The following is a 19475-nucleotide window of genomic DNA, read 5'->3' on the forward strand; positions in this document are numbered from 1 at the left end:
AGTTATATTAGTGCTGACAGCAAACATATTTCAGTGCCTATAAGCACTGCACATGTGCTGGGATTTGTGATTTAAAAAAGGCTTCCCGGAATGTGTGCTTGAAGTATCACAAATATGTTTGATTGGCACTCACACTTCTTCTTGCCCAGCTGTTCCTGCTGACAGTGCTGACTCTATGTAAGGTGCCAATTCATAAAAGGATGCACCACTGATTTGCATTATGTGTGCAGAAAATTAATTTCAGGCATGGAGGACCATTGCTAGATCATTGTACAATAAGCAACACGCTGAATATACATACACTTTCTAGCACACTGTAAGAAAATCTGTTGTATAATGTCACTTTATAAGAACCAACCATCTGGGCTGCAGTTTCACATTGCCATAAATGACTTTCAAAGTGGACAGATTAGATGGCCTTGAAAATACTAAAGCTAGAAGCTTTATCTGTCCAAGCCTTAAATAGCCTTATTATGTGCATATTCAGCTAAATGTAGTGATTTTATGTTTTGTTAGGTGAAAGCATGGGCCCCCAGTAGTTTAATGACCATATATAAGTTCCTGAAACTTGAGATCATTTCACTTGCAGCATTATCTGTTCAGCACAGCATATATTATTAATAGATAATATCTACAATATAGTAGCGACAATGATTGTGGGAAGGCTGGAGCAAAACACGGCTAAAATCAGGGAAAGCACAAAATGTGAATAAGCAGAACTGTCAGGTTCTTATTTAAATTACCACAGCCTATTTATGCTTGCAAATTGCTGCTTATGTCAAAGACACCATGAAACGCCTTGGGAGATAATTCCTTCATGCTAAAGAGGTCAAGGTCTTTCCCAAGACTGAATCTTTTGAAGTATTCAGTGCTTGACTAGTGAAGTTCACATAAGCATCATCTGCTAGTGCTTATTCAAGCAACGTCACACAAAATGTGTGCACAAATTACCTTCTTGGGTTTCTGGAAGAGCTGCCTGGTGGCCTCTGTCACCAGTGCATTAGGTAGCCAGTTAAGAAAAACTATCATTAGCTACAGCTGTCCTGATTCAGCCAGGGTCATGCATGCTTGGAAACTGCCTTTCATGGATTTATCCTTAGCTGGATAAGAAGCAAAATGTGTAAAACATAAGGCAGGCGCCTATAATATTAGTATTTAAAACTGAACTCTTCACTCAGTCTTTTGCTGAGGGGTGATCCATCTATGTTTATGTATAAAGCTGATCCACTGATTTGTGATACATTTTGTACTGAGAAATGCACCATATTTTTCGCTCTATAAGATGCACCAGACCACAAGACACATCTAGTTTTTGGAGGAGGAAAACAAGAAAAAAAATATTCTGAATCTCAGAAGCCAGAACAGCAGGAGGGATCGCTGCGCAGTGAAAGCAGCGATCCTTCTTGCTGTTCTGGCTTCTGGGATAGCTGCGCAGCCTGCATTCGCTCCATAAGACGCACACACATTTCCCCTTACTTTTTAGGAGGGAAAAAGTGAGTCTTATAGAGCAAAAAAATATGGTAATTTACTGTTGATTTTTTTCTTATGCTATTCACCACCATATTTTTTATTTTTATTTTCTTAATCTTGATGGTTTATAGGGTTTTGTTTCTGGTTTTGGTTTTGCAAACAATAAATAAATAAATAAATAAATAAATAAATAAATAAATAATTGTTGTGATTATACACCCACACACAATCCAGATGTCAGGGACTAATAATGAGCACTGGTAAGCAGTTTAGCTTTAACCCATGCAAGACATAGCTTTTATAACAATGTAACATAATTATATATTTTGAGGAGGTCTCCTTTCCATTTGACATTAGAATCATATGTTTGTGTCTATGGCAAGAGGTCAGATACCTCTTCTTATGTAGGCTACAGGTTCTGATTGTCCAAAATTCGTTCATATAACATGGTAGGCCAAGCTATGCCTTGGTAAGGCTGCGTAAATGTGCAGGTTCCCAGAGAAAAGCTCCCGGCCATCTTTTTACTCTTTTACATCTTTTACAGCTCTTTTTACTGTTACACCAAGCTAAGGTTTTGCCTTGGCACGTGGTTGCATGTTTGCACAGTCTTTGCTATGCCAAAGTTTGGCTTCCTGTGTCATGTGAAATAGGCCAGTGAGTCAGAATCTTTAGCCAAATAGGTGGTTATTATGAGCAGAAGTTTCAAGAGCAACAGCCCATTCAGTCAATTTGTGGGTGGCTGTTCCTTTATTGTACCCCTTTAAGAAGTTCTTCTTCTTGGTTTCAGCCTAAAACCTTAGGGAGAAGTAGCTACTTTCACACAAAACACAGATATGTTATGCAGGCATCACAGTCCTTTACTTGGTTCGTTTAGTTGGTCCGCGCTCTTCCAGCTGGGCAATGCAGAAAGCCTGTCCTCTTTCTGCTTTCCACTCGGGCCTTTGGGTTGTCTCCAGAGAGATTCGGGCACAGAAGAGGCACGGTCCCTGTCTCTGCGTGATGCATCTTCATTGGTCAGAGAGAATGCAGACTGAGACCGCTGTTAGGGGGAAATATGGAGAACGATACGTTTAGCAGAAGCCAGCTATGGAGATGTTAAATGTTACGATACTTGCAAGAGCAGCGCTGAGATAAGTGCAAATCACTGAAGGGAAAGAGAACAGAATTTCGTTACTTCCGTATCAAGAGGTAATTCTTTAATCCTTCCATTGCTAATTCCTTTTCAGAAATGCATGCGAGTTGATTACTAAGGTCATGTCATTATATATGGAATAGTAATTAACAGAAAACAAACCAACAAGATAACTAAACTTATTTCAGGACTGTACTGCTTTATGCTTTCCCAAACAGATAGAAGACATCCCTCCCCTTGACATGTGCTCTGTGTTGCTGCTTTCTATTTCAGTATTTTCTAATGAAGTAGTTGTTCATTCTGATCATAATCAGCATACACAGCCTCCTCCTATCTTCCCTTTCATCCCCATAAGGTGAATAAAATAGGGACTTCCTATTCCATAACAACAACAACAACAACATAATTATTTACACCCCATCCATCTGACTGGGTTGCCCCAGCCACTCTGGAAATCTTCCAACATAATAAAACATTAAGTATTAAAAAAAAAATTCTGTATATGGGGCTGACTTCAGATGTCTTTGAAAAGTTGTAGAGTTACTTATCTCCATGGCTTGGGGGGGGGGTGTCACATAACTCCATACCCTCCAACATTTCCCTGATGAAAATAGGGACGTCCCAAGGAAAAGTGGGACATTCTGGGATCAAATCAGAAACCGGGATGGGTTCTGTAAATCTGAAACTGTCCCTAGGGACAACTGGAGGGTCTGGATTTGAGCACAAGTGCACTCTCCCCTCCTGTGGTAGGTAAAAGTTCTTAAAGAAAAAAGGAAGCTATACAAAACTGAAAGGAAAGCAATTATATTTGCCATGCTCAAAATGATTATGTCAGCATTTGAATGCAAAGAAATTGTCAGAAGCAGCTGAATATTATTTTCCTGCCAAATCAACCCACATCCCCACCCCGCCACAATCTCTCCACAATTCCATTTACTCCATGTTCCTGGAGAGATTTAGACGAGATGGTGCTGATTGCATCCTCAAAAAGCCCTTGTAAGGCTATTTCTCACTGCTGATGTCAGTTTTGCTTGGGGGTTTAGGCTAGATAATCAGATTGTGTTTTATTCTGATAACCCACGGGGTAATTGAAATTGTTAAAAGTCAGAATCACTGGTGCAAGCACTAGTAAGTGAGAAAGCAGTAGACATAAAGGAAAGCAATCAATCATGTTCAATATACTGTAGGAAGAAAATAGGAGGAGGGGAAAGGGCTGAATTTGCTAGAGAGGCATTACAGCTTGAGGCATTCAGACCTCTTAAAAGGTAGGCATTTAGCTACAACATTTGACTTCTGAGAGTGCTCTTTTGCTGTCAGCGCAGGGGGTTGGTTATTCCGAAGTCTTATTCAGACAATCATTTAATGTGAGGCAGTTAACTGCTAATTACTTTCATTTTGCCCAGAAGACTACAGTGGTGCCCCACAAGACGAATGCCTCGCAAGACGGAAAACTCGCTAGACGGAAGAGTTTTCCGTTTTGGAGGTGCTTCGCAAAACGAATTTCCTATGGGCTTGCTTCGCAAGACGACAATGTCTTGCGAGTTCCTGCTGGTTTTTTTTCCTCCTCCCCCCCTTTTTCTAAGCCGCTAAGCCGCTTATCAGCTGACCCGATCAGCATATAAACTGCTAAAAGGCGCTAATAGCGCTAATCCGCTAATCCTTCAATGGGCTTGCTTCGCAAGACGAAAAAACCGCTAGACGAAGAGAATCACAGAACGGATTCTTTTTGTCTTGCGAGGCACCACTGTATCTGAAGCTCTCATTCAATGGGTGGTTTACTCATTGAGGAACCTACGCAAATTTTATCTTGGGGGTGGGGGAATGCTGTTGCCAATCCCACCTGCCATTGAACCAAGTGGGTTTGACCATACACCATTTTGGCTTTAAGCATGATTCCTGAAACTTAACCCCTGTGTATGTTGCAGGCTTACTGTATCAGGCGGCTTACGGGGCAGGAAGAGGGGTTTAATGGACTGGAGTGGCTAGAACTTTGAACAGGCGACACGCCTCCACTGCAACATTTTGTGGTAGGTCAAACTTATCCCTTAGGTATGCCTGAAATTTTATATGTGCACAGCTGGGAGTAAGTTTCATTGAACTTAGTGACAATTACTTCTGAGTAACCATGCACAGGATAAGTTTGTGAAAAAAAGGCGGGGAAAGTGATAAAGCTACATTTTGGTGGTAGTGGCAATGGTGGGCTCTGGTAAGTCAACAAAAACAACCAGTAATAAATATAATATCTAAACCCAAGCACTGTTAGTTCTTGAAGCAAGTTAGTTCTTGCTGAGCTACTGAATAACATTTCCCCTTAACAATGCCTCTGCCTCTATAAAAGAACAGAGACACTGTTTAATTAAAATTGAACACTTTGGAAAGAAGCATAGGGTAATATTGGGAGAGACTGATTCTCCAATGACACACACACCCCGTGGCTATGACCCCTGCAGAGATACCTGATTGCTTGGGGCAGTTACAAGACATCTGCAGAAATGCAGTTGGTGAATAGTGACAGTAGGTGAACTTGAAAGAAACGGAGGTTAACGATTGTTGGAGGGTAACCGAGATACATTTCTATTAGTTCTGACACACTAGATAAGCCAGAGGCCACACAATCATAAGCAAATTGCCTCCAGGTGACCTAATGTAAAGCGCGGGCCAATTGAAGCTGCTCTTGAGCAATTAAATGCTGCATTTGGGAAATGCCAGTTAACATTATCTCCACTGCACCTCATTCTGCAGCGCTCCAGAGAAGGCTGCAACTTGAGCCAGCTAAACCCGCCAGGGATTTTCAGTGCAAGCAGCCTTAAATGTGCATTTCGCTTTGCCCTCACAGAATACGTAACCCACAGGCAACTTTTAAGCTTGAAAACGTAAGGTATCAGGATGGCTGGTGCTGAAAAGCTAATGCTAAAATTAGGCCTCCGTCAGCTGGCAGCAGGGGAAAACAATTAAGCATTTATTTTAAGGTTCCAGTGTGCCTGCTTCACTTCAAAAACATTTTTGACCAGTTTTGAGTATATATCATGGATTTTATCCAATGGTGTCCCTCTGCTGGCCAAAGACTCTTTGATCTAGTGGAGACTCCCATAGTTGGAATGGGGAGGGAGACTATTTTTGCTAATTCAGCCCCTCCCCACAAGCTTTCGGCACGATCTGCCATGTTATTCCTCAACCTTTCGGAACAGATTTTAAGGGGGTGATGGGGGGCTGCTAGAGGGGAGGGGCACATTCATTGCCTGTTCTACTTGCCCGTTGTTTGAAAATTGTTTTAAGCAAATAAAAGTCTACATAGTGCAATAAAGATCTAGCAAAAACAGATTATCTGAAGACCACAGAATCTTTATAGTTTATATAACAAACTGTAAGATGCAGTTTGTTTGTCTGTTTCAGCCAATAAAGAGAACTACTGCTATATCTGCAGTACTGCTATTCTTGGCAGAATTACAATTTAAGATATTTTTTTAAAAGTCAGGAAGTAGATTACTTATATAACTGCAGGAAATATTTTCTAAATTTGTAAGAAAACTAAAGTATTATCTACCCACAAACTACTCTGCAAACAATTTCCTCTCAATTCATTTATTTCAGTGTTCATTGCAGTGAAAAGCTACCTCAGCAGGTGGCAGCAGAAGCAAATAAATTACTCTCCCCACCACCCAGCCATGCAAGCTTATTTATAATCTATGCCAGCCGTGTCACAGTGGACCTGCCCAAGACGAAAAAGAAAAAGAAAGTAAAAATATTTTGAATATTGCTAGGCGGAAATAAGGTGAAACAAGTAGACAAACATTACAGTGGTACCTCGGGTTACATACGCTTCACGTTACATACGCTTCAGGTTACACACTCCACTAAGCCAGAAATAGTGCTTCAGGTTAAGAATTTTGCTTCAGGATAAGAACAGAAATCGGGCTCTGGCGGCGCGGCGGCAGCAGGAGGCCCCATTAGCTAAAGTGGTGCTTCAGGTTAAGAACAGTTTCAGGTTAAGTACGGATCTCCGTAATGAATTAAGTACTTAACCCGAGGTACCACTGTATTAGGCAACCATTTGTGCATTTGACTACTGCTAGGAATTGAATGGGACTCAGGTGGCACTGTGGTCTAAACCACAGAGCCTAGGGATTACCAATCGGAAAGTCGGCGGTTCGAATCCCTACGATGGAGTGAGCTCCTGTTGCTCGGTCCCTGCTTCTGCCAACCTAGCAGTTCGAAAGCACATTAAAGTGCAAGTAGATAAATAGGTACCACTCCGGTGGTAAGGTAAACGGCGTTTCTGTGCACTGCTCTGGCTTACTAGTCATGCTGGCCACATGACCCGGAAGCTGTCTGCAGACAAACGCCGGCTCCCTCGGCCAGTAAAGTGAGATGAGCGCCGCAACCCCAGAGTCGTCCGCGACTGGACCTAACGGTCAGGGGTCCCTTTACCTTTCAGGAAAGGAATATCTATTCTGGTTTCACTCTCATTCTCATTTCTCCAATCTTGCATTCAGTCCTCCTGAAAATTAATCAGTACATTAGTACATAGAATCATAGCCTTGGAAGGGAACCTGAGCGTCATTCAGCCCAATCTCCTGCAATGTAGGACTCTTTTGCCCAACATGGGGCTCAAACCCACAACCCTGAGACTAAGAGTCTCGTGCTCTAGTGACTGAGAAGTGGCTGGAACTTTGTCCTGGGCCATGACACAGCTCCCTTAGAGAATCACCAATAGCATCACTGCCCCCTAAGGAGAACTGAGGGCTTCAGACAGAGAAGGACTACCCTAGGTCCAAATGACTGCAAAAATTATGGGTACTGAAAATGAAAGTTGAAGGATTCTTCCAGCCACTTGTAACATATTTTAATATGAATTATTGTACCTAAAAGCTGGCAGGGGCTGATGGCAGCTGCAGTCTAACAACATCTTTAATAATAATGATAATAAATATTGAGGATATCACTTTAGCTACCTCTGCAATAAATGTTTCTCATCTCAGTACTTCAATCTGACTTCCAACAAGGCAATCAGGCAATATATTTTTAGCTCATTAAACAGGTACAAGATATTCCAAATGCATATAATTACTGCAAGAAACAAAGTGGCACATGCATAACATGATGCTATTGGAGCGAAATTCGTTATGCACATCTAATGTATCAATACTTTTCTTTTGGTAAAATTTAGCAATATGTTTCCTGTTTTACTGTTAAACATGAGCAATTCCTCTTAAATGCAAGAACGTAGAACCATCCTAGCCTTTGGCACAGACTGTTAGTTCAACTTAGCTTCCACTGAAATACATTGGACTTCAAATATTTGATTGTGATGAGACTTAAACTCAACTTAGTCTGGATCCAGCAGCATGTAAGCATCACCTTTTCTATGAGGAAAGCAGGATAGACTAGGTAAAAAGGTAAAGGACCCCTGGACAGTTAAGTCCAGCCAAAGGTGACTATGCAGCGCTCATCTCGCTTTCAGGCCGAGGGAGCCGGCATTTGTCCACAGACAGCTTTCCAGGTCATGTGACCAGCATGACTAAACCACTACTGCTACATGGAGGATCATGACGAGTGCCAGAGTGCACAGAAACAGCAGTTACCTCCCCACCGCAGTGGTACCTATTTATCTACTTGCACTGGTGTGCTTTTGAACTGCTAGGTTGGCAGAAGCTGGGACAGAGCAACGGGAGCTCACTCCATTGTGGGGACTCGAACCACCGACCTTCTGATTGGCAAGCCCAAGAGGCTCAGTGGTTTAGGAGAGACTAGCATCGCCCCCAGACACATTAATCTCCCTGTTAATAAAAGCATGAGTTGGGGCAATGATGAAATGCACATTGCATGGATGAGGCTGACGATACATTCCATTTCTTCATGATCTATGTCTTTGCAGCCCAAATGACATTGATTTCAAGTATTTCAAAATACATTCTATTCTGACACAGAAAATGTTATAAAAGAAGACTCCACTGAAGAGAAGAGATCTGAAGAACAATTTCCCAGGCAGCAGTTTAGCACTCCTTTCTAGAGAATACTCTTTCTTTCTTTTTTACTTTTTCTATATCTATAAACTCTGTGGAAGCAATGTTTAGCATTAGTGTAAATAGATCAGATAAAAAATTAATAGCCTGGAATGCTGTACTAAAATATTGCATTTATATCACAGGTTTCCTCCAAGGAGCTCGACGTGGCACAAACATTTTATTTTCATACATTTTAAAAGCAACATATTTGCCGCATTTTATCCACTTTCAATCTCATCGGTTAAAATTCTAATTCCATGGAAACCAAGCAAGGCTGAAACTAATCATGTTTTTAAAATGTGCATATATAACTGAAATATTACTTTCTATTTACAAATATTCACATCTGAATGCACAGCATGCACATTGTGAATTCAGGCTTTGCTGTGAATATTTGTTTCTGTTCCATAGTCAATGGCACTAAAATAGCCATTAATGTAAATGAACCTATTACTCAACAGAATTTTCCATGCTAAGTAAGTGTGCGATGTCAGGGTTAGAAGCACTGGAGCCTACGTGTGAAGTCACAGCTAATGAATATAGCTTGAACATCAAATGCTAATAAAGTTCTGGTAATGAACTCAGCATGTACTTATTTGTAAGCTAAAAATTATTCATGAAAAAAATCTAATGGTATGTTTCCAATTGAAAATAAATGTGTGGAACAAATACATTGTTTATGGGCAAGCTTCTGCTTGAGGTCTGGCCGCTGCTTTCAAATGCAGGTGGACAGGTGTTCTTCTGCATAATATTATCTCATGCATATGGTATTACAACTCAAATCTGAAAATGCTTATTTGCTTAATTTTAAATCCTGCCCCCCAATAAACCCATGTACTATAATGTATCTGAGCACCCTGCAATTAAACTAAGCTGATGTTTAAGCCTACTTCTCTGTTGACATTAATCAGCTTACAACCAAGTAGTTCGGCTGAACTCATTTGTGGATTGTGATGCAAGGGCAGAATTAAATGCAGGCTTATTGGGGAGTTTTCCATTTCTGAACAGCACATTTGACGCTTTAATTGGCAGAGCGTTTTGAAGAGGACCGACTTCTCAGTGCGAATAGTGTGCAACATTTTATACCTATGTACATAACCTCTCTCAACAGAAGACTGCTAAGTGCTTCTTAATGATGATTAGTTATGCTTTGCAAAACACCGAGGAACTGTGTTATTGAAATTATTTTGCAGTGGTAAATGGGGCAATTTGGAATAATGACTGAACTGGTGAATCCACAAAAATTGGATGTTCCACGGTTGGCAAGACAAATGTTAAGATCACTTGATCTCAGTCATAACAGTATACCATATTCACAGAAAGTAGTTGTCACCAGGTGTTCACTGGAGTACCACCTTTATAAGCAGGCCAAAACTTGACCTATTGCTCCAGTGAAACTACCGTATTTTTCGCTCTACAAGACGCACCAGACCCCAAGACGCACCTAGTTTTTGGAGGAGGAAAACAAGAAAAAAAATATTCTGAATCTCAGAAGCCAGAACAGCAAGAGGGATCACTGCGCAGTGAAAGCAGCGATCCCTCTTGCTGTTCTGGCTTCTGGGATAGCTGCGCAGCCTGCATTCGCTCCATAAGATGCACACACATTTCCCCTTACTTTTTAGGAGGGAAAAAGTGAGTCTTATAGAGCAAAAAATACGGTAGATATCACACACCAGCTCGGCACATCCTTCAAATCAGCACTTCCCTTGTTAACAATACTAGGTTTGCTTTTGTTTCCTCACTTGCTGTGCTTTTAAAAGTCCTTCACTTTCCAGTCTTGCTCCTTCCTGATGTGTTGCACTCAGAACAGCACCCATCACAGCTAATCAGAGCATATTCCCTGCTTCTTTGACAGAAAAAGCCTATAGGCTTCCTTTTTAAAAAATAAAAAATGCTTTTATGTGAACAACCGCACAAATGCACCAAACTAAAAATACCTTGCTAAATACTTCAGTACAGCAGGCTCCAGTTATCACAGATTTTTAATTAAGCCTTAAAAGTTTTAAGATCTCTGACAATGAGTGGAGATAACATGCTGTTTCACGGAAATAAATAAATACACACTGAAGCTTGAGTAGGAGAAACTGACAACATGCCTTGTTTCTTCTTTTGGCCTATGAAGATCAAGGCTTTCCCTGCAGATCACTGATTTTTCTCTGCCATGTTCCTGCCATTTCACAACCTTCTGGCTTTCCATTAGCTGTTGCATCTAAGGCAGTGTTTCTCAAACTTGGGTCTCCAGCTGTTTTTGGACTACAACTCCCATCATCCCTAGTTAGCAGGACCAGTGGTCAGGGATGATGGGAACTGTAGTCCAAAAACAGCTGGAGACCCAAGTTTGGGAAAGCCTGGTTTAAGGGCTCATCCAGACTTCCTTTTGTGCCGCATTCCTAGACACAGATGCATACTTTCCCTCACCCCACACAACACTTTCCCTGTGAAAACCTGTTCTATACTGCTGAATCGGAGCAAACAGCAATCCACAGGAAATCCAAATTGCCATTTGTTCCGATTCAGAGTTAAAAAGCAAGTTTTCCTGAGGAAAGCAGTGGAGCAAAAAAGGGAAAAGGGGAGGGGCTCAAGGTGGTATACATCATTCTCTCACTTTTAATTTAATCTCTACAACAGCGCTGTAAGGTAGGTTATGCTGAGAGGCACCGACAGGCCCAAGGTCACCAGTGAACTTCATGACTGAGTAGGGATTTAAACCCTGATTTCTCAGGTCCTAGTCTGGCATTTTACCACTATATTACACTGGCTCTTTTAATTTTTCTCCTTATGGAATTGTACAGCTGGCAGGGACTACGGGGGTCATCTAGTCCAACCCCCTGCAATGCAGGGATCGTTTTGCCCAACATGGGGCTCGAACCCTCAACCCTGAGATCCACATGTCCAACCAACTGAGCTATCCCACATAACATTTATACCATGGGCTACTTAACAAGAGGGTTCTAGACAGAAGGAATAAACAGTCGCCATTGAATGTGCAAATTCACATGCACGGAACAAAGTTCTGTAGAACTATGTGGAAGTAAGTCCCATTTACATGAGAAAAAGCAAATGCTTAGGATCTTTTGCTGGAAATCACAAGTGGGGAGACTTTTGTCGTAGCCCTATGCTGTTTGTGGGCTTCCCGCGAGCACTTGCTTAGACACTGTGAGAACAAGATACTGGACTAGATGGACTTTGGGCCAGCAGAGCACTTTTCATGTTCCTATGCTAGTTTTATAAAAAGTGAAAAGAAAGAACATCCACACCCACATTTATTCTTAAGATAAGTCTTCAGTGCCCTCTGATCCACCCTCTGAACATTTTACCAAAATTCTTCCACCAGTCTCCCCATTCGACGTAGTGATTCCTTTTCACCCCCCCCCCCGCCATGAATGGCTGAAAGAGGCAGAAGTTATCAGAACAGCTGTACTTTGGTCTTGCTATGTTCAACGGAGTCTATACAATTACAGTGGTACTTTGGGTTACATACGCTTCAGGTTACAGACTCCGCTAACCCAGAAATAGTACCTCGGGTTAAGCACTTTGCTTCAGGATGGGAACAGAAATCCTGCGGCGGTGCGGCAGCAGGTGGAGGCCCCATTAGCTAAAGTGGTGCTTCAGGTTAAGAACAGTTTCAGGTTAAGAACGGACCTCCGGAACAAATTAAGTACGTAACCAGAGGTACCACTGTATCTGCTAGAGATAATAACGTTACTGAAATCTCCACATAGTGCACCATGTTCTGTGGCATTGCTGTGGTATAACCAGTTTATAAGACAAACTTGTGCTCTGCTGAAGAAAGGGTCAACTGCAATCTCAGTTTGGAGAAGAAAACATGGGTTATACATTTTGTCATTTATAAATAAACATGAGGAACCGTGAAAGTATTCAGTCATTATTATTATTTTTTTGTCAACGTAAAATACACCACAAAAGACTTCCTTTTATTTTGCTTTTCCCTTGCCAATCCTGCATCACATCACACTTTACTGCTGTTTGTCAGATTTTCTGCAACAGTCTAGCAGGCTATAAAGGCTTTATGCTGAGAAAAGAACCCAGGGGATGTGGGAACAGTCTTAAATATAACATGATATATAAGTGGCTGTTAAATTTACCTGGGGAAAGACAGCAAAGAAGCAATTTTAAAAGCCAGCATTTTAAATTGAATGTTGAACTGACACCTTAAGTTCTGAGAAAAGGGACTGCAACAACACATCAGCTCGCAAAGTGGAAGTGCTTTACACTAAGCCTCACTGTTCTCAAAGCCAAATTGAGGCTTGATGCCAGGAAAAATCTATATCCTCAGCTACGAACACAAAGGCTTCCAATGCTGCCCGACTTTCCTTGCCATTAAGTACTCCTGTCCAATTCTGTTGTTTCCAGTGGTTTGACTCTTGGTTTATGAGCAAAATCAGGACCCAGTTCGCTACCCTTTGTACGAAACAGCTCTTAAGTTCTGATGCCAGCTTCCTATAGTTATATTACTTGACATCCCAGCATCCATGTACCTTCCTTGTTCCTATGTATCAGTTTTCAAGCAGCTGAGGAAAGTGTGATGGGTCAGGTCTGGTAGCTCACCCATAATGTGTACGATCCCCTGCGACTCCCTGGGAAAGTCAGCATGCTCTGATCTGAGACAGTAGCAGATGTGAGGCCGCTGCTGCTCCTGGACTGCGGCCATTCGAAACCAGCTTCCACCTGCTCATGTTTGGTTTTCTGCTTCCTTATGATCTGCAGCACGTCAAAAAGGAAACAAGGAAGGGTTCAGTGCAGAGCATTGCCACGGGAGCCATACCAAGCTGACTTGGGACTGAGTCATCAAGGTGTGAGACAGAAGCCTTAACATGGCTTCTTCTTTTCCTCTAGCTCCTGAAAGGTTGATGTTTGGGCAGGTTGTGTGCAGTTCTGTTATCTGAATTCACTGTACTTATAAAAAGCCTAAGAGTGAATCATAACAACAAGGTGTGTGTACACACAGACACACACACAAGTACTTCTATTTGCATTGAAAAATCTTATCCTTCTAGAAATTAACCTCACAGTGCATATAGAGAATTAGCAAAACTTAGGAAGTGGGCTAAGACATTAGGTGCTCATTATGTGTAATGTCTATGCAGGCTTGTCCACACTTGTCCCATGCCTAGAAAGTCTGGGTTCCGCTTGCCCAACCGCTTTCCCCAGGAAAACCTGCTCTTTACTGCTGAATTGGAGCAAACATCAATCCATGGGAAACCCAATTGACGTTTGCTCCAATTCAGGGGGAAAGAGAGGGTTTTCCCTGGGGGAAAGCAGAGAGACAAGCAGAAGTGTGGACAAACCCTTAGCCACTAAAACAGATGTAGTAGAGGTATTTTAAAGAAGTATTAAAGGCACTGAGGTTATGTGAATGATACAAATAAGGGAGGGCTATTAGCACAGCATGTTCAGTGCTTTTCTCTGGCCCTAATTTAGCAGACCTAAGCACTTCAGTTTAATAGAGATCATGGTGCTCTATGGCATATTACATTTTACCTGGGGAAAGAGAATGAAGAAGCAGTTTAAGAAACTGGTATTTTCCCCATGCTTTCTCATGTTAAGAGAAGACTTGTTTTCACATGCAACGAAGAGGCATATACCTCTGCTGAGTGATACATTTCTCACTGGGTTTCATTTATACTGCCTTACTAAATACAAGTGCATGTTGATCTACACAGCTATAAGCCCTTACTGCAATGCAGCACTGATTTCATATATAGAACCAAACAGCCCATGAAGAGGTTAGGGAAACACAGCAAAATACACTCTGAACTAATAATACGTTCTAGTGAACGGAGGGATCCTGCAGTATGAAAGTAAACTGGTTGTCCCCAGTGTAAACGACAAGAGAGGGAAATAGTTTTTTTACTATCAGAACACGGGGGTGAAAGTAATCAAATAGATACACCAACTCGTGCAAAAAAACAACCCACAAGCACCACCACCATACCATTGGGCAGAATAATGGGGTGAGGTGGGGAAAACCCTTGTTTGCCCAACAAATAACACAACATACCCCCTCCTTCTGAGTTGTGTAAAGTTCTGAGCAAATGCTATTCTTTACACTTAGTTTACTATGTAAAGGGGATTTCCATTAGAGGAGAGAGAGCTATGGAGTTGCAACAGAATTCTATTTATTCTGACTACTGCAGCTTTAAGTAGTCAGGCTTACGACAGGGGAAGCAACCCCTAGAACCACCACATGGCTTGCTGGAACCTTACCTTGCTGTAAGGAGGCATGGACCACCCCTTAACCCACTCAGCCAGTCCCCCACTGGCCTTTTTAATGAGCCAGGAAGGACAAAGATCTAGCACGCCTTTGGTAGCTCTCATATTTCCAGGGATCTGGTCCACACCCTTGGGCTATGCAAATTGGGGGGGATCCATCCATTATCATTGGACAAGCAGGGGCCAAAGTTACATCCACTTGACCAGTGTCAAGTATTGCATCCAAGTCAGAATGGATCCGAGTGATTTTGTCAGCAAAGTGCTGAGCAAATTGTTCAGAGAGGGCTGTTGAGTAGTCAAATTTCTCCTCCAGGGTATAAAAGATCCCTGACCACTCAAAACAGCTCTGCTGGATGACTGCTTGCTGATGCAATGGAGGCAGAGAAAAATGTTGGATTTTTATTTTTATTTTTTTGCTGCCCGCACTGCCACAGAGTAGGTCTTCAAGTAGGCTCCAGCCTGTGTTCAGTCAGACTTGTCCCAAGTATTCTGCCAGCGTGGATCAAATGATGAGTTGCATTAATTGCATTGCTAGGAGCCATGCTAGGGGTTTTTAGAAATGCAATTCAACCTGTTGGGTGGGGGTAATTTTCACTGGGACACCAGGGTGTGGGGAGTGTAGCTTCACCATTCTTTCTGAAGCTGTGATCCAATGAAAGTTGCCACAAAGCTAGAGTTAGGGCCAATGGGAGCCCCCCTAAGCTAACTTTAGACAGGTGGGGTGCTTTTTTGTTGGGATCATGGCTGGAGAGGCAAGGGTCAAAACTCACTTCCCCATGCATTGTTGCCCTGGTGAAAACTTCCACCTTCCATGCCTAGGATTACATTAAAAGAAAAAAAATGCTGGCATGACGGCTAGAAAATTCTACAAACATACCGATAACTGTTCAAAAGTTTCTATACATTATCATTCCTTGTAGCCAAATCACCTAGTAGTGAAGTCTTGAGTCATACCTTCTGGACAATGGTGGTAGCAAGCTCTTCTATCAGCTCCTCCTTATGGTCCCGTAAGTAACAAGCTTCGTTCTGTTTGTCCTGCACAAAAGGCATGCACGGGTAAGTATTGCATAAAGCAACTCTAAAAATGCACAGAATGCCAATAAAGAAAAAAACTGACAGCTGTTCACAAAGCTCAGAAATAAAATGGCCCTTCTACTTTGCTCCTTTCATTAATTTCTGTGTGGTTAGAACTTAGGAGGACTAATTTTAATAGCCTCTGGAAAGGTTACAGGGAGTGGACTGACTGCTTTCATACTCTGGACTTCCCAAACGTATCTGGCTAGGTGTCGCAGGAAAGGTGATGACAGACTAGATCAGCCTTTGGTTTGATCAAAGATGATGTTATCACTTGGCAAACCAGTCACAAACCCTCCAAACAAGCAATAGGAAATGTTGCCAGCGGAAAGTCTCCAGCACCTTTGCCATCTCCTAAACTCAAGCAAGCCTAGGGCATGCCAAGCCCAGGGCTTGCCAACCCAAGCTTCCTATGGTGGCATTTGAAGAGGTGTGTTGGCTGGGAGAGTTGTCAGTAGTTGGTAATCTGTTGCTTGGGGGGGTGGGTTGGGGGTAGACTTAAAAGTAAGTTATTATCATCATTCTTGGTACAACAAAAGGTAAGGGCCCCTGGACGGATAAATCCAGTCAAAGGCGACTATGGGGTGCGTCATTCATCCCACTTTTCAAGTTGAGGGAGCCGGCGTTTGTCCACGGACAGCTTTCCAGATCATGTGAGCAGAATGACTAAACTGCTTCTGGCACATAGAGGACCACAACAAGTGCCAGAGTACCTATTTATCTACTTGCACTGGTGTGCTTTCAAACTGCTACATTGGCAGAAGCTGGGACAGAGAAACAGCTCACCCCATTGCGGGGATTTGAAACACCAACCTTCGAATTGGCAAGTCCCAGAGGCTCAGTGGTTTAGACCACAATGCTACTTATGTCCCCTTCTTGGTGCAATAATGAGGATATAACTACACTGCAAAGCTTTTAAATAATGCAATAAAATATCCTATGATGGTGAAGATCAGAGTCTTCTCTGACTACACTGCTCCTGCTAATTAAGCAGGAGCTATCTTTTTTTGGGGGGGAAGGGGTGGAAATATCATTATCAAAATAATGAATGTAATTACAATATTCTTACCAAGCTGTCTCCGTACATCTCTGCCTTAGAAATAGCTTCTTCTATTGCTTCCTCTGCAACACGCAAGGCCACAGCAAGGGTGTCCATCATGCTGTGTCCTAAGCAAAGAATGCATTAAAGCATGTTTAGCATTTATGGAACGGAGGAGAGCAGTGAAGTGGAGGGGGCGGCGGCGGCGAGAAATGCCTGTTTTCCAGAACCCCTCTCTTTCTAGGAAAAATACATCCATTCACCATTTCCCTTCCAAAAATTCTCAGTCTGTGCAATTAAGACTGCACTGTGTTTCAGGTAGGAAGCAGAATTTGCTTGCAGGGCAAATAACTCCAATTGATTACAAAGGAAGGCAAATAAATATTTACATATGATATATAACAAGAGCAATCCCACGGCTGAACTACTCCAGCTGCAGGGCTGCTGGATATGGCAAAACCCCTGTTACAGACATGACAGACAGATATGAGGATAGACTACCACAAATATGCCAGTAGGACACTGTTGTTGAGCTAAAACTCCCATCATCCCTGGCCATTGGTGATGTTTGCTGGGACTGATGCGAGCTGCAGATCAGCAAGAGCTGGAGGGCCAGAGGTTCCCCACACCTGCCCCAGAGCAACAAGTATACTTAAAGATACACAAAGTTAGGAAAGTGACGGGGAAAGGTGTGGGGTGAAAAGTGGGAGATGAACAAATGATTGGTGTGAAGATGTATAAATACTCTGAAAGCATATCAGGATGAATGCAAAATAGACAGGATGTGTGGAGTTTTTTCATCTTTCAGCACTATTATCATATGGAGGAGATCCATCTATGGTCCAGGTCATTTCATCCAGTAACTCAATTTGCAACAATTTAGTTATAGTAAAACACATGCACTTTTGAATGTAATTACCTTCTGTCTGTCTGTAGAAAGTAGAGTCACTGCCACAAATGCTTCCTTCATTTTCTATCGTTCCCTCACAGAAGCTTCCTGCTTCTACTCAAAAAGAACATCATTGTCATCGTCACTGTCACTGCCATTCACTAATGCCATATATAACTTCAGAAGAAAAGGGTTCCCTCTAGAATGTGGCCGTTATTTCTAAATGCACCACCATTACAAAAAACAAGCAAACGGGAGGGGGGGGAGTGAAATATCCTTAACACAAAAGACATGCGGCTGAAAAATAAATCCTTTTTAAAAAGAAGTTATTGTGCTTTGTTTTTCAAAAATATTTCTTTCCAGAGGAGAAAAATTTATCACACCTGGCTAATCCCTGGATTCAGACAATGGCTGCTGGAGTAAGAGAGAGAACTATGAAGTTAACAATAAGCAGAGATTGCAAGCAGAATGCCAGTGCAGAGGACTTGCTTTGAATGTGACATTTTGGGCTTGAAATAGATCACGGATTCCAAAGGGCATCATTTCGTATAAGAAAAGGAAAATTAATCCTGCTTCTGTATCAAATGGAACAAGAGGACTATCTCACAGTCACAGTGGAAAGAGACAAACATCAGTTGCCAGTGATGGAAAAAGAGAGGACTTGTTTCTCTGAAGCCGATATAAGCTCTCACAAACCCTGAGGGGTAAAGTGATGTTTTATCAGTATGGTTAATAAGCCAGTTTTCTGCCACGGACATTATAATAGAATTAGTCGCAACGTTTCCATCATGCCTGATGGGAGAGGAGGAGAGTATGCTAAGCAGCTAAGAGGCAGCCTTGCTCAGCTCTTGGCTCATTTGTCATTCCCTTCCTCCTCCTCTCTCAGCATTGGCTTGGTTCCTGGGACGAGAAGGTAGCTCTTCCCCTGCAAGCCCTTCTTCCCAAACTGCAGCTCCCTACCTAAACTGCTGTTGCAGGCAGTGGCTTGAATCAGGAGTAGTTAGGCAGCCAGCAGACTCGAGAGAGAGAAATAACCATAGTTTATTAATATACAAGTTCCATGGAGGAATACAGCGCAGGTACTGCGGCACAGAGATTGAAATCCACATGGATTTTTCAGAGTGATTTGTGATCAGGATACTGAAAGGAAGTTTTGGGGAGGTGATGGGGTGGTGGTAGGGGGAGACTGGGCATGACACAGGAAGGCTGGTACAATTTAGATGTTCCTGAATTACTCTGACCAAAGAGGGATACTCATCCATCACCCCAAATCATTTCAAACTTTCATGTTTTATTTCTCTTTGAGTCCCCCTTTTCTGTTCATCACTTTCCTGGAAGGGGCTCTATCCAGACACAAAGGATACTTGGCAGTTCAGTGTGGTCAGAGGCCAGAACTTCCTCAGCAATGACAGCTCAGGCTTATTCTGGAATGTGCTTTGGAAGCAGCAAAAGGGGGTTCTGGACATGCTAGTGTTCTCCTTGCCAACAGCCCAGGCTTCAGGCGTGAATGTTGGCGATTATAAACTCTGGGACCCTGTAAGATTCCCCTGCAGCCAATTGGGTTACATCAGGGGTAGCCAACATGGTACCCCTCTATATGTTTTGGATCAGGGATCAGACCATCAAGGATCA

The 19475-nt window shown here is 42.4% G+C and overlaps 1 protein-coding gene across 8 annotated transcripts in view; it reads right to left on the minus strand.

Annotated features, from left to right (window-relative positions):
* The window catches only part of MYRIP (myosin VIIA and Rab interacting protein), a 150414-nt gene that overhangs the window by 30885 nt on the left and 100054 nt on the right, over positions 1-19475 (minus strand). For all 8 annotated transcript variants that reach the window (XM_083467953.1, XM_083467948.1, XM_083467949.1 and 5 more), the window contains exons 5-9: positions 17874-17957; positions 16985-17082; positions 15796-15876; positions 13177-13329; positions 2332-2509 (exon numbers count right to left, since the gene is read on the minus strand). In XM_083467953.1, coding sequence (XP_083324079.1) covers positions 2332-2509; positions 13177-13329; positions 15796-15876; positions 16985-17082; positions 17874-17957 — 594 coding nt within the window. The remainder of the gene's footprint in view (positions 1-2331; positions 2510-13176; positions 13330-15795; positions 15877-16984; positions 17083-17873; positions 17958-19475) is intronic.

The sequence above is a fragment of the Podarcis liolepis genome, assembly GCF_965112155.1.
Source record: "Podarcis liolepis genome assembly, chromosome: 12".
NCBI classification, from domain to species: Eukaryota; Metazoa; Chordata; class Lepidosauria; order Squamata; family Lacertidae; genus Podarcis; species Podarcis liolepis.